The sequence below is a fragment of the Triturus cristatus genome, chromosome 9, assembly GCF_964204655.1.
Source record: "Triturus cristatus chromosome 9, aTriCri1.1, whole genome shotgun sequence".
NCBI classification, from domain to species: domain Eukaryota; kingdom Metazoa; phylum Chordata; class Amphibia; order Caudata; family Salamandridae; genus Triturus; species Triturus cristatus.
This window is the reverse complement of record NC_140592.1, coordinates 679,653,959-679,667,846: the sequence shown is the minus strand read 5'-3', so window position 1 is coordinate 679,667,846 and position 13,888 is coordinate 679,653,959. Positions and strand designations below refer to the sequence as shown.

The 13,888-nt window shown below is 51.0% G+C and overlaps 1 protein-coding gene across 2 annotated transcripts in view; it reads right to left on the bottom strand.

Annotated features, from left to right (window-relative positions):
* The window catches only part of SYVN1 (synoviolin 1), a 255,107-nt gene that overhangs the window by 88,374 nt on the left and 152,845 nt on the right, over positions 1-13,888 (bottom strand). For both annotated transcript variants that reach the window (XM_085625760.1, XM_085625761.1), the window contains exon 13: positions 3,361-3,489. In XM_085625760.1, coding sequence (XP_085481886.1) covers positions 3,361-3,489 — 129 coding nt within the window. The remainder of the gene's footprint in view (positions 1-3,360; positions 3,490-13,888) is intronic.

Here is a 13,888-nt window from a genome sequence, read left to right as displayed (position 1 = left end):
CATCAACATCTGCCCGCTTCATACTGCCACCCTATCGAACTCAAAAGACAGGAAGGCGCAAGTCCGCTGGACACGTACTGAACACGTGACCCCTTCAGTGCAAACAACCACAGCATTCTCCACCCCACTGAGCCCCGTTGCGGCTGCAATCCTGCCCCCATGTGTGCCCCGCGGCACCGAACACCTATGGTAAACAAAAACACGACATTTCAAACACACGGCCAGGAGAAGGTGTGGATTACAGGCTAGAGCGCCGAATTTAAACGAGCTGTGCTCACTCAGCGTGGTCGGGTTTGCTCACGCTTTCCAGCAGCGGCATTAAAAACATGTTCGCAGCGTGTTCTCGGCCAGATCTCAGCTTTTCATTCCAGGTGGATCGCGTTACAGGCGGCGGGAGAGGCGGGGGCCGTACCCGGTGCTGTCGCTGCAACAACCACACAAACTCCAGAGCAATCCCCGGGACACACCGCGCAGGGGGCGGGCGATCTCGCGCCTCCCTCCCGGGCACACGAGGAAACTTGTACCGGTTACCGACCCCCACTCACCCGCACATCAAGTGCTGGTGCTCGTTTCAAGTGTGTGTTTTTAACGAACCCCAAAGAACACTCCGATGGAAGGGTGGATTACAGGGCCTCCATGAAATGCTATTCAAATGTACTTTATTAGTCATAGCAAGTCAACTGGGACAATTCCAAGAAGTAATGCACACGTCAATATTGCACATTTATTTATGCGATTTGATATAGCGCTTACATCACCAGAGGTGTCAGGGCGCTTTACATCAGAGCGAGGAGGGCTACATGAGAAGGTTTAGAGTAACAAGGTAGTAGGAAACCACATTTATGGCTTCTACGGTTACTCAGGGTGAGAGTGACGTATTTACAGATTACAAATTACAGGTGACACATTACCTGCCTCGGGGGAGAACCACCCTGACTCACAGGCGCCCCTGCTAGGCTGCTATTCAGCAATGGAACCAGAGCTGAGTAGAGTCTGGGGTCACTTTGCGACTAGGCATGGAGGTAAGTGTGAACTTAACTTCATTTCAGCAAGGCTTCTTCAGCTTAAGTGCTCCCAGCCCTCACGTTTATAAGGAAGCGGTGGAACTGGGAAATACAGAGATCTGCCCAGTGTCAAACACTTCAGGTGAGGGGAGCGCCAGGATTAGGCGGCTGGTGCCCTGGCTCCAAACTTTGAAACTGCAGGGCACCACTGCATCTCTCGAAAGATGTGTTTGCAGTGACGCCCCAGTTCTGCTGTAATGTTTACTGGTGATCCCCCGCTGCGGAGACTGTGATAAGGCCTGTCCCAGTCGACCTGCCATGGGAAGTATGTTTATCAGGCAGTGTCTGCGCAGTGACCGGCACTGGAAGGTCACATGAGGTCCGGAGGGCGCGGGCGAGCTCTGCCAAAATTCCCTGTAGACTGCCTGAGAAGGAGTGAGTGTCAGTGGGCTTTGACCAGGTTTGACATTTGCTTCAGGTGTGCTCAGGTTCCAGAACTTAAAATGGAAATATAGAAGCGTGTGTACTCACTGTCCCAGAATACCCGCGTGATACTGCGGAGTGCCGGTACTCTTCCACTGAAAGCATTACAGCTCTGCTGAGAAGGGCAGGTGCTCTCCCTTTAGAAGTAAAGTGCAGAAACTCTATACCTGCCCATTTAAAGCGCTCACCGGCTCTGAACTGTTGCTCTTACAGGGAGCCGGTGCACCCCCCTACTGACCGCAAAAATACACAGATCCTAAGCAGAGAACATGACAACTGAAAGGGCTGATCTCGAGTAAAGACACTGCATATATGCCCACAGGAGACAGACCTGAGGTCAGAAGCATGGGACAGGGCAACAGCAGCAAGCCGACAGAGCAGGGGTGAGGGCGGGCACACTGGGCAGAGCAGGGCACCCACACGTGGTCGAACAAGGATGAGGGCAGCTACAACGGGAGTGGGCACCTTCGTGTGATACACCAGGGAGGCGAGGGCACCCTCATGGTATAGAGGGTAGGGAAGAGGGTAGCTTCAGGAGTTACAGCAAAGGATCTGATGGCATCTTGAAAGGGCACAGGAATGGAAGCAAGATATCCTGATACAGACCAGAGGGAGAACAGGGGGCAGTTTCGGGGGGGAAGAAAATCGGCAGCCTTGGGCGCTACCCTGAAGTTGCTGCTGATACCATGTGCCGTGCCAGGGCGCCTGCTGCCAGAGATCTCCCAAGTCACAGGTGAGGAGTTTGCCAAGTCCGCACACTGTTGCATGTACCGATTGGGAAGGGTTCACCCACGCCACGGGCCTCTACATGAACACACTCCCCTTAAACTACGCCGGGCCACTAGAGGGCGCATGCCAGCAAGAACAGTTGAAGGCTGGGCGAGCTCCCGCTGTGTACTGAGCACGCGCAGCATCTATAACTGTATAGGAGGAGCAGCGTTAGGGGAGCCCAGGGGCTTCGTCAATGTTCCAGGACTGTCAGAAATGCTCGATTTCCTGCAGTTCTGCAGACCTTCAGATGGTATTCAAGCACAATGAAAAACAAGGGACAGCGGCAGCTGAGGGCTGCCGAGTGGGAAGTCTCAGACGAAGCTCCCATAAACACCGAGACTTCTCCCACCGCCAAGCACGCTGTACTCTCCACAAGGGCAACTTGGCTGTCTCCCGCTTTTGATGTACGTCCCATTTGGCTTTTAGTGAGCACATTGTGCTGCGTGAGTAATGCTGAAACCAGTGGTGCGCGCGAACCACAGAGGAGCGGGGGCTAGGGAGCCTGTCGTCTGTGCCGTGCTGATGCGCGTACTACACACCGATGGGAATGGGCGGAGCAAAGGAGGGACATGCGCCTGCCTTTGCCCAATTGCCCGCCTTATTTTTGTAAAAAAAAAAAAAACACGCTAAAGCCAATGGCAATGGAGCGTGTGGTCAGCTTTCAGAACCCCGTACAAGAGGTCTTGCAACGCTAGGCGCGAGACCTAAAAATATTGGGTGTGAATAGGTGCAGGTTTCCAGGATTCTCGAACATGTAAATGAGGATATGACTACTAGGCTACCTTTACCTAATTGATACTCGTTGAAACATAATCCTTTCTGGTACAATTACCTACACAGCACACTTATCCTGAAATAACCCCTATGTAAACCTAACCTGATAACCAAAGGACACAGAAACAACGTGATATAAAGTTCCATATCTTCTGATGGAGCATAGTCCATATGGAGCTCTTCATGGACAACCTTGGGTTGGATGGATGGCACATTGTACAATTTTAACTGCCTTCAAACCAATAAATATCAGCACTTAACTGGTACCAGATTTTTATAGTAGTGCACACTACCAGAAAAAACATTCTAACCCTTTCTTTTCACTTACCAAATGGAGGTGGCATTGGCATACCCATCCAAGGGGGTGGGAAAGGAAACCCTGGAACTGAGCCGGCAGCTGTTCCATCCATTGTCCAGGTGTTTGCTCCTGCAGCCTCCCCCGCTCTCGATGTACTAGCTGCAAGGGTCAATAAGAGTATGAAAAATGTATTGACTGCTGATAAAGGCGCGCTGACTACTATATAGCATTTTATAAGACTGAACATAAACTTGCAGGAGGCTGCATTCAGTGCTGAAAAACATGTGCATTACTAAAGATGCCATTCCAATGTTTGGAAACTGCTTCTTTCACGAGAAGAACAAGTTACAAATCCCTCAATTCAAGCATAGTATGTCCCAGAAGGGACAGCAAGAGTGATGCTTACAATAGCTTGAGAGTCACTTGTCATAGTAAAAAACATATCTTTCTTCCTTACAAATCTGACAATTCGACTCATAAAAGACTATCTTTATAAATTTATTGTCCCTAGAACATAAGGGAGGAGTCAATTCTCAATGAAATGATACATTTCTAGATCCCATCTACGGACAGCTTTTAGCTGTTGGCCTTTATAAGATCGCTTATGTACCACACCAAACACATACAGTGGGCTTACAGAGCTTAGCTTTAGTTGGATTGTCACTCATTTGCTTGCTTCTTTTTCTATAACTTTCCTTTGTCTTCTTGTGTTTGTCCCTCCCCTAGAGAATAGCTACTTTACCATCATTTTGATAAGATGCCTGCTTATATTCAGGTAACTACTTTCCTTTTTAGCTTTTAACGCTCCATGAAGTGTATGTATTATTTTGCTGTCTCCCGTTGTGCTGGTTTCCCTTCAGAACCCCCCTCCTCCACCCATCCTCCGTGTTGCTCCAAGCCTCAAGCTTGTCAGTTGTAGTTTGGTGGGAACTATGAACAGATTTTCCTAGTAGCTCCTTGGGACATCTTTACTGCTGTTCCTAGTATAATACTCTTCACATCTGGGGGCAATGAAAAGCAATTTGTCCACCTACTTCCAACAGTCAAACTCTCTGAATGCATGGGCTGCTTTATAAAGAAATACATAAAGCGTGGCTATTCAGGGTTCAGAAAAAACATGTTTTCCTATAGATTTGTTTATCCTGAGAAACTGGCAACTATTAAGTGCTACCGGGCCTCACCGTCTTTCTGGCCCTTAGTGCGATGGTGCAGTCAGGCATAATATCCTGTTTTCAGCTGCTGTTGATGTTACGTACTCTGTGCGTGCTTGGTTTTTTTTTTTTTTTAGGTCTCGCCTAGGCAGCGCATGCGCTGTCTATTCGCAACATGCAATATCTAGTATATGGGCTTCAAATAACTCCCATCTTTTTTATTGGTTCCTCTTGCTGCCCTTTAGAAATGCTGGCTTTTTATTGATCAATACACTTAGAAGTCCCTCCTTTTGGAATTTTGTATCCTTCTATGAGGAATACCCGTTACATGCGTTCTTACTCTTCAAATTATTTATACCATGAGAGCACTCTTTTTTGGTTGGCCCACCTCTGCTCGTTAAATGTTCTGTTTGACTGTTCAATGATACTTCGATATGCAGCATTTGCTTGCCGTTCATTAATCTCCCTGTGCCTCCCCCTCCCACAACACTGCTCACAGGCCACCACCACCCCCTCCAAGGCCACTGATCATTCTGATTTTTTTTTGTTTGGTTAATTTACGCATGATTTGCAGTGCAGTGGCCTCATTTAATCTACCTTTGCCGTCTACCCTCACACCCCTCATTCAACCCTGCTTGCCCGCCCCCACCTTCGAGATCGATGCATTGATTTCTTAACGTTAATTTAAATTAGCAGCTCTCATTTATAAAACGCAGCTATCCAGGCACTCAGGAGAAATTAAAGGCTCAGCCCATAATCTCAGGATGTTGAGCAGACATCAGTCTCTGACACGGATCCCCAGTCAGCAGCTCTCACTGCTGCGCATGTCCATGCTGCAGCGTGCATTACCTTATGTGGCCAAAAGAGGTCCCAAAGGACATGTAGTGACAGCCTATAGTTCTGCACCCTTTCACAGCTTTGTGCACAGTAGAACAGCAAATGTTGCTGTACCCACAATGTGCTGCATAGCTAAATACTTATAAGGTCCAAAGGCGAGACCGATAGCATTACAAATGCCTGTTATAAGCTTTGTTATCAGCAGTGCTCTGTTAGATAAGGCCAAGCACCTTGGCCTGCCTTCGTGATGCTACTGCCTCTAGGTTAGCTATTTGTTTTCTTTTTTTTTTGTGCCGCTGCTAGTGCTATGTGTGCTCTGGTGCTTCTTACAGTTATGTACTTTTTTTTCTTTTTAATGCTGTTAAATTGCAGACACAACTAGGGAAGGTGGTACAGGCTAAATCTTCCTAGGCATCATGTCAGTATATAAAATTATTTTCCTAGGATTGAACTGAACCATAAAGAACTTATTTTTAAAACAATGGCTAAAACTATACCATTCTAATAAACTGTATATGAATTTATTATTCACAAGGCTTTGAAACAGAAAAACAACTGTTGAAACCATTGCATCCTGTTATATAAAGTTTATGTTGTTGAACAACGACCACAACTCAGTAACGCAGGACAGCCTTCGACAGCGCTGTAGCAACAGTAATCCTCTACAATGAGCTTAAGTTAAAACAGATGGAGTCTGGTGGCTCAGAGGAAAAATGCACCCACTTCATAATCTGTATGCAACCACATGGCTACAGGTGGTTTCACTCCACTTTCCATTCTTCAAAGGATGGTAAAATGAGAAGCATTAAGTTGGGTAACAATAAACACCTCCTGCCTGTCAAGACACCACCTTGGAGGGGAACGCAGCACTCTACAGATGCACATTACATTTAGGTAACTGCCTCATCTTGATTGTACATTTACAATGTTTTTTTAATGGGATGTCGTTTTAAAAGTTATGTGAGGGTATTATTAACAAATATTTGAAGCATGATTCACAATAGACAACAGCTGCAAGTGTAGTAGAAGCCTCATACCCGTCATGGAACCGTTAGTGGGGACCTTTGCTCCCATCAATAACATAAGCCAACATGTATTCCAAAGGTTCCATAGCTCATTCGCAGTACTGCTCTCCCCGGTTTCCCATTTGCCAGCTCTCATAGGCACACATGTATAAATCATACTCCGCTGTATAACTATGTGCAGCAGCTTTTCAAAGCCATAATAATGATCTTCCTAAATGTAACCAGACCTATTGGCTTTGCCAATGCCTGTCTTGCGTTTGTCCTTCTCTAATATCATAAGTTCTTTACCATCCTTTTTATTGGATGACCTGTATCCTTCCACTGCTCATCCTACTGTTTAGGTCTCGCCTGACCCAGCGCTTGCGCTGGCCTGGCGAGACTTAAAGGGCTTCAAAAAAATGCTACCGCCGGCCACAGCTTGCAGTGCATCCGCACAGGCATGCGCTTGAGCAGAGGCGCCATATGGCGTGATTACTGCTGCGGCGCACCACTCGTGCACATGCACTGCAAGCTGTGGCCAGCGGTAGCATTTTCCCCCCGCCACGACAGTCATTTCTCGAAGCGGGCGCTTGATTTTTTTTCTGTTTATTACTCCTATGTAGTAATGGCGGGACCCGTGCTTTAGCTTAAACGTCTTAGGCTAAATTTGGGTGCTGAGATTGCTTCAATAGTAAAGAAATAGATAATTATTTACTTTGAAGCAATCTCGGCACCCAACTTTAGCTTAAGATGTTTAAGCTAAAGCACGGGTGCCGCCATTACTACAGAGCAGTAATAAACAGAAACAAAAAATTGGCATAGCCAATAGGTCTCGCTTTTGGGACCTTATAAGTATTTAGTTATGCAATAACATTTATAAGGTCCCAAAGGCGAGACCTATTGGCTATGTCAATGCTTGTTTTCTTTGATTTCTTGCTCTGTCGTGTGCAGCTTCACAGTCATTTACTGCTAAACCGCACCCATTTTCACAAAAGAATTTCACATGCTTTTGAATGTATTTTTTTTATTTTTGTTTAGTATTCAAATGGGGTCTGCCATCTAGAAACAGATGCCTCATTCCCATGCCTACATTAAGCTGGACAGCATGTGTTTCATAATCCTTTTATGATATTGCCGATGATTTACAAACTTTTTTTTTTTTAAAGCATTTAATTTTGTCGATACTGTACAGTATCTGCAAGAATTACTTCATTTTTCCAATGCTGCACACCATCAGTAAAAAACATAGACCAAGCTGAAAGGGCAAGACCAATTTGCTTTTCAAATACTCGTTGCTATTGGTAGATACTATTTGTTTGCACCTTGGCTAACTGAAGCTAGTCAAAAGAACAAAACAGTGCACAGACAGTGCAAACCACAAAAGGAAGAGGGAGCGTTACATGTTCATAATTTATCTCCCATCACCCAGCTCTACAGAGGCATTATGTAAATCAACCACTGACATTGAACCTAATGAGCCTATAAGTGATATAGTGAGATTATGACAGATAATCTGAAAGAATCCTACAAAACCACCATGTCATATGAGAAATCGGTTTTCGTGCTTAAATCAGCATAAAATGCTTAATGAATGCGTGCGCAGGAAATTTATGGTGGCCTTATTGAACTCCTCTTAATGTATTGTAATGCAATATGTACAGCCTTTTTTCTGGAGATGATTGAGCACCTGCTAAACAGTAATAATACCTAGTGCAGTGCATATTTTAACTTCATATGGACTTTTTTTTTCTTCCCTCCACAATGTAAAAAGTTTTATTTTCTGGTTCCGAATATTTTTACTCTTTCCAAGTAGAAGTACTAGGCTCTTCCGACATTCAGTGGATTAAGTCTTTTTTTCACGGATGAGAAGTTAGGAGAAAAGATGTGGTAAAGTGCATATTACTTTAGAATTAGGATTACAGTTAGGGGTTCTGCTTGCAATGCCTCCCTAGCACAGCGAAAAAGATTATGCAGAGGGACCAAGAAAAATGGCAAGCAATCAATTCTCATCACTTAAGCTGCTGATGTGAAAAGAAGCCGTCCTCACCGTTCAGTAGATTGGTAAAGTACATCCACCAAACTCAGATGGACCGATTCACCAGGGCCGACGAGCGGCAGCGAAACGCGGCTGAGAGAAGTTACACATTCCTTTCAATCCAAGCTATATTTCTAAACCTTTTCCCTATATCTTCGAAAACTTCTACAGTGCATTTGACAGTATTAACCTAAAGGCGTAACTTAGCCAAGTCCAAGCAATATACCAAGAAATGTTTTGCATTTGAAGCCAAAAGGTGTAATTTTTCTAAAGACCCTTACCCAGTTTTGCAGATTACCTTTCTATGGGAACAGGTCTGCGTTTATCAATTATCAAAATTTTGTCTGGGGATCCCGCTTCAGTAAAGTTTAAACCTAAACTTGCGGAGTTCACAACTTCAAAAACCCTACCTTGGAGTGTATGGGGGTATTTTACCCCTTCCGAGATTATTTCCTGTGGAGTTAGCAAAACACAAATCCACAATATATATCTCTGCCCAAATCCAAAATTTCGGGACCCTTCTTCCCTAGGTCACAGCTATGTACACTGCACACCCCTGAGGTGTGTTCAGTACAAATAACCACCGCTCCTGAAAAACCGGTTCTGCAACGGGAATTTCCCCCATCTGGAGGAGATGCTAGCCTGCCTACCTACACAAAGGAGTGGGGCAAGCTGAGGTGCGACTCACATTTGCTTCATAGAGGCGGTAACCCCTTCGAAACAGGGCCATTTGTGTCCACCGCCCGGGCCTTCCTGTCAGGGGGAGGCCTCACCCATCTCCTTCCTCCAGCAGATACTTTGTTCCCCTCCTGGGAGCACTTAACATTTTCAGAGGGCTATCTCAGGTAACAACTGCTGCAGTTAATCAACCATGGCTACAAGAACTTTGAGGCAAGAAGTGGTTTATTTCTAAAGTCACACTTGCATTAAAAGTAAAATTACATCCAAATTCAAAATTAAGTAGGGTTAAATGTAACAATTAATTTGATACCTTTGAGTACTAGGTTTCGGGCCCGAATGGAAGTTAGCACTTGGTGCGTGGGCTATTGTAACTTCAAGTTGCCAATGGGACTACAAGCCTTGCTACAGTGAAAATGCCAATTTCGAGTTTTCACAGTCAGGATATGTCAAACATAAAAGGAATATGCCCTTCTTTTTAATATGGAGCACCCTGCCGGGGGGGGGGGGGGGGCTACTAAGGCCTTTCCTATGGGTGACTTATAAATATTAAAGAGGAAGGCTTTGAACTGAAAAAAAAGGTTTATTTTGCAATATTGGGTTGGCAGATAAAAAGCTGCCCGCCTAGGCCTCAGTGGCAGACCTATAGCTATGCTTTAAATGTGTCACTATAATGGTGGCACAATAAGTGCTGCAGTCCACTAGTGACATTTAACTTACTAGCCCTGGTTAAACTTTGTACCATTTACTAGAGACTTATGGGTAAGATAAATATGCCAATCGGGGATTAGCCAATTTGTACATACACTCTTAAGAGTCAGACCACGTGCACTGGTGCATGTTCAGCAGGATCCATTACACTTTAGAGTCGAAAAAACAGTAACATCTAGCAAACAAGCATTTGCAATGCAATAGGTCTTACATTTGCGTGAGTTTGAGCTATTGGCATTGTCTTTTATTTATGTGTTTACAAAAGCTGCAAGCAGTGCGTAAACACGGCTTGCAGGTTTTGTAAATGCATAAAAGGCATTGCCATTTACAATGCCAAAAGCTCGAACTCTTGCAAATGCAAGACCTTTGTGGCACCCATGCTTTAGCTTTGAACATCATAAACTAAAGCGCGGGTGCTGCGATAGCTTCAAAAGTAGAGAAATAGAAAAAAACATTTTCTATTTCTTTACATTTGAAGCAATCGCGGCACCACGCTTTAGCTTAACATGCTGAAAGCTAATGCCCGGGTGCCGCGATTGTAACAAACGTAAATAAATAGAAAAACATGACAGCCGCACAACGTTTTTCTATTTATTTACTTTTAGCTTAAGATGTTTAAAGCTAAAGCGCAGGTGCTGCCAATTTAAAAAAACATAAATTAACATAAAAATTGAAGCATTCGGCCGCATTCGGCCAGCAAATAACAAAAGAGAAGCGCTGGTGCCATTATTCTTGCCAAGGCGTGCTGCGCTGAATAAATAAATAAATAAATAAATAAATAAGCATTGAGGGAGCGCGTGTCCTGGCAGGACAAAGCTATTTAAGAAAATAGTGCTCGCATTACTATACTAGTTGTACTACTAATGAGTGATACTAACATGTGTGATCTGAGTGGGTAAGTGACTTTGTGGGTAAGTGACTGTATGGGTGTGTGAGTGCATGCATGAGTGACTATCGGTGAGTGGATTTCTGACTAGGTCTGAAGATGAATGAGCGGTTGTGTGAGTGGTTTTGTGGGTGTGAGAGTAGCTGTATGGGTGAGTGAATGGGTGTGTGAGTGACTATGTTGCTATATTGGTGTCTATGGCTGTATGGTTGAGTGAATGGTTGAGTGAATTGGGTGGCTGAAGAGGGAGGGAGGGAGGGTGGGTGGCTGAGGAGGGAGGGAGGGTGGGTGGCTGAAGAGGGAGGGAGGGTGGGTGGCTGAAGAGGGTGGGTGGGTGAGTGAGGAGGGAGGAGGGAGGAAGGGTGGGGAGGGAGGAAGGGTGGGGAGGGAAGAAGGGTGGGGAGGGAGGGAGGAAGGGGGGGGGGGGGTGGGGAGAGAGGAAGGGGGTTGGGTGGGGAGAGAGGAAGGGGGTTGGGTGGGAGGGAGAAAGGGGGGTGGGTGGGAGGGAGAAAGGGGGGTGGGTGGGTGGGAGGGAGGAAGGGGGGTGGGTGGGTGGGAGGGAGGTGGGGGGGTGGGGGGGTGGGAGGGAGGGAGGAAAGGGGGTGGGTGGGAGGGAGGGAGGAAGGGGGGGTGGGAGGGAGGGAGGGAGGGAGGGAGGGAGGAAGGGGGGGTGGGAGGGAGGGAGGAAGGGGGGGTGGGAGGGAGGGAGGAAGGGGGGGTGGGAGGGAGGGAGGAAGGGGGGGTGGGAGGGAGGGAGGGAGGAAGGGTGGGAGGGAGGGAGGGAGGGAGGGAGGGAGGGGGGGGAGGGAGGGGGGGGTGGGAGGGAGGGGGGGTGGGAGGGAGGGGGGGTGGGGAGGGGGGTGGGTGGGAGGGAGGGGGGAGGGGGGTGGGTGGTAGGGAGGGGGGTGTGGGTGGGAGGAAGGGGGGTGGGGGGGTGGGAGGGAGGAAGGGGGGTGGGGGGGTGGGTGGGAGGGAGGAAAGGGGGTGGGAGGGAGGGAGGGGGGAGGGGGGTGGGTGGGAGGGAGGGGGGTGGGTGGGAGGGAGGGTGGGGGGGAGGGGGGGAGGGAGGGGTGTGGGTGGGAGGGAGGGGTGTGGGTGGGAGGGAGGGAAGGGGGGATGGGTGGGAGGGAGGGAGGGAAGGGGGATGGGTGGGTGGTAGGGAGGGAAGGGGGATGGGTGGGTGGTAGGGAGGGAGGGAGGGGGGTGTGGGTGGGAGGGAGGGAGGGGGGTGTGGGTGGGAGGGAGGGAGGGGGGTGTGGGTGGGAGGAAAGGGAGTGGGAGGGAGGGAGGAAAGGGGGTGGGAGGGAGGGAGGAAGGGGGGTGGGAGGGAGGGAGGGAGGAAGGGGGGGGAGGAAGGGGGGGTGGGTGGGAGGGAGGGAGGGAGGGAGGAAGGAGTGGGTGGGAGGGAGGGAGGAAGGGGTGGGTGGGAGGGAGGGAGGAAGGGGTGGGTGGGAGGGAGGGAGGAAGGGGTGGGTGGGTGGGAGGGAGGGAGGAAGGGGTGGGTGGGTGGGAGGGAGGGAGGAAGGGGTAGGTGGGTGGGAGGGAGGGAGGAAGGGGTGGGTGGGTGGGAGGGAGGGAGGGAGGGAGGGAGGGAGGAATGGGTGGGTGGGTGGGAGGGAGGGAGGGAGGGAGGAAGGGGTGGGAGGGAGGGAGGAAGGGGTGGGTGGGTGGGAGGGAGGGAGGAAGGGGTGGGAGGGAGGGAGGAAGGGGTGGGTGGGAGGGAGGGAGGAAGGGGTGGGTGGGTGGGAGGGAGGGAGGAAGGGGTGGGTGGGTGGGAGGGAGGGAGGGAGGAAGGGGTGGGTGGGTGGGAGGAAGGGGTGGGTGGGTGGGAGGGAGGGAGGAAGGAAGGGGTGGGTGGGTGGGTGGGAGGGAGGGAGGAAGGAAGGGGTGGGTGGGTGGGAGGGAGGGAGGAAGGAAGGGGTGGGTGGGTGGGTGGGAGGGAGGACGGGGTGGGTGGGTGGGAGGGAGGAAGGGGTGGGTGGGTGGGAGGGAGGAAGGGGTGGGTGGGAGGGAGGGAGGGGTAGGTGGGTGGGAGGGAGGGAGGAAGGGGTGGGTGGGTGGGAGGGAGGGAGGAAGGGGTGGGTGGGTGGGAGGGAGGGAGGGAGGGAGGGAGGGAGGAATGGGTGGGTGGGTGGGAGGGAGGGAGGGAGGAAGGGGTGGGAGGGAGGGAGGAAGGGGTGGGTGGGTGGGAGGGAGGGAGGAAGGGGTGGGTGGGAGGGAGGAAGGGGTGGGTGGGAGGGAGGGAGGAAGGGGTGGGTGGGAGGGAGGGAGGAAGGGGTGGGTGGGAGGGAGGGAGGAAGGGGTGGGTGGGTGGGAGGGAGGGAGGAAGGGGTGGGTGGGTGGGAGGGAGGGAGGAAGGGGTGGGTGGGTGGGAGGGAGGGAGGAAGGGGTGGGTGGGTGGGAGGGAGGGAGGAAGGGGTGGGTGGGTGGGAGGGAGGGAGGAAGGGGTGGGTGGGTGGGAGGGAGGGAGGAATGGGTGGGTGGGTGGGAGGGAGGGAGGAAGGAAGGGGTGGGTGGGTGGGTGGGAGGGAGGGAGGAAGGAAGGGGTGGGTGGGTGGGAGGGAGGGAGGAAGGAAGGGGTGGGTGGGTGGCTGGGAGGGAGGAAGGGGTGGGTGGGTGGGAGGGAGGAAGGGGTGGGTGGGTGGGAGGGAGGGAGGAAGGGGTGGGTGGGTGGGAGGGAGGAGGGGTGGGAGGGAGGGAGGGAGGAAGGGAGGAAGGGGAGGAAGGGAGGAAGGGGTGGGAGGGAGGAAGGGGTGGGAGGGAGGGAGGGAGGAAGGGGTGGGAGGGAGGGAGGAAGGGGTGGGGGGGTGGGTGGGTGGGAGGGTGGGAGGGAGGGAGGAAGGGGGGTGGGTGGGTGGGAGGGAGGAAGGGGGGTGGGTGGGTGGGAGGGAGGAAGGGGGGTGGGTGGGAGGGAGGGAGGGAGGGAGGGAGGGGGGGGAGGGAGGGTGGGAGGGAGGGTGGGGGGGAGGGGGGGAGGGAGGGGGGGAGGGAGGGGAGGGGGGGAGGGTGGGGGGGGAGGGGGGGTGGGTGGGTGGGTGGGTGGGAGGGAGGAAGGGGGGGTGGGTGGGAGGGAGGAAGGGGGGGTGGGTGGGTGGGAGGGAGGGAGGAAGGGGGGGTGGGTGGGTGGGAGGGAGGGAGGAAGGGGGGGTGGGTGGGTGGGAGGGAGGAAGGGGGGTGGGTGGGAGGGAGGAAGGGGGGTGGGTGGGAGGGAGGTGGGGGGGTGGGAGGGAGGGGAGGAAGGGGGGTGGGGGGGTGG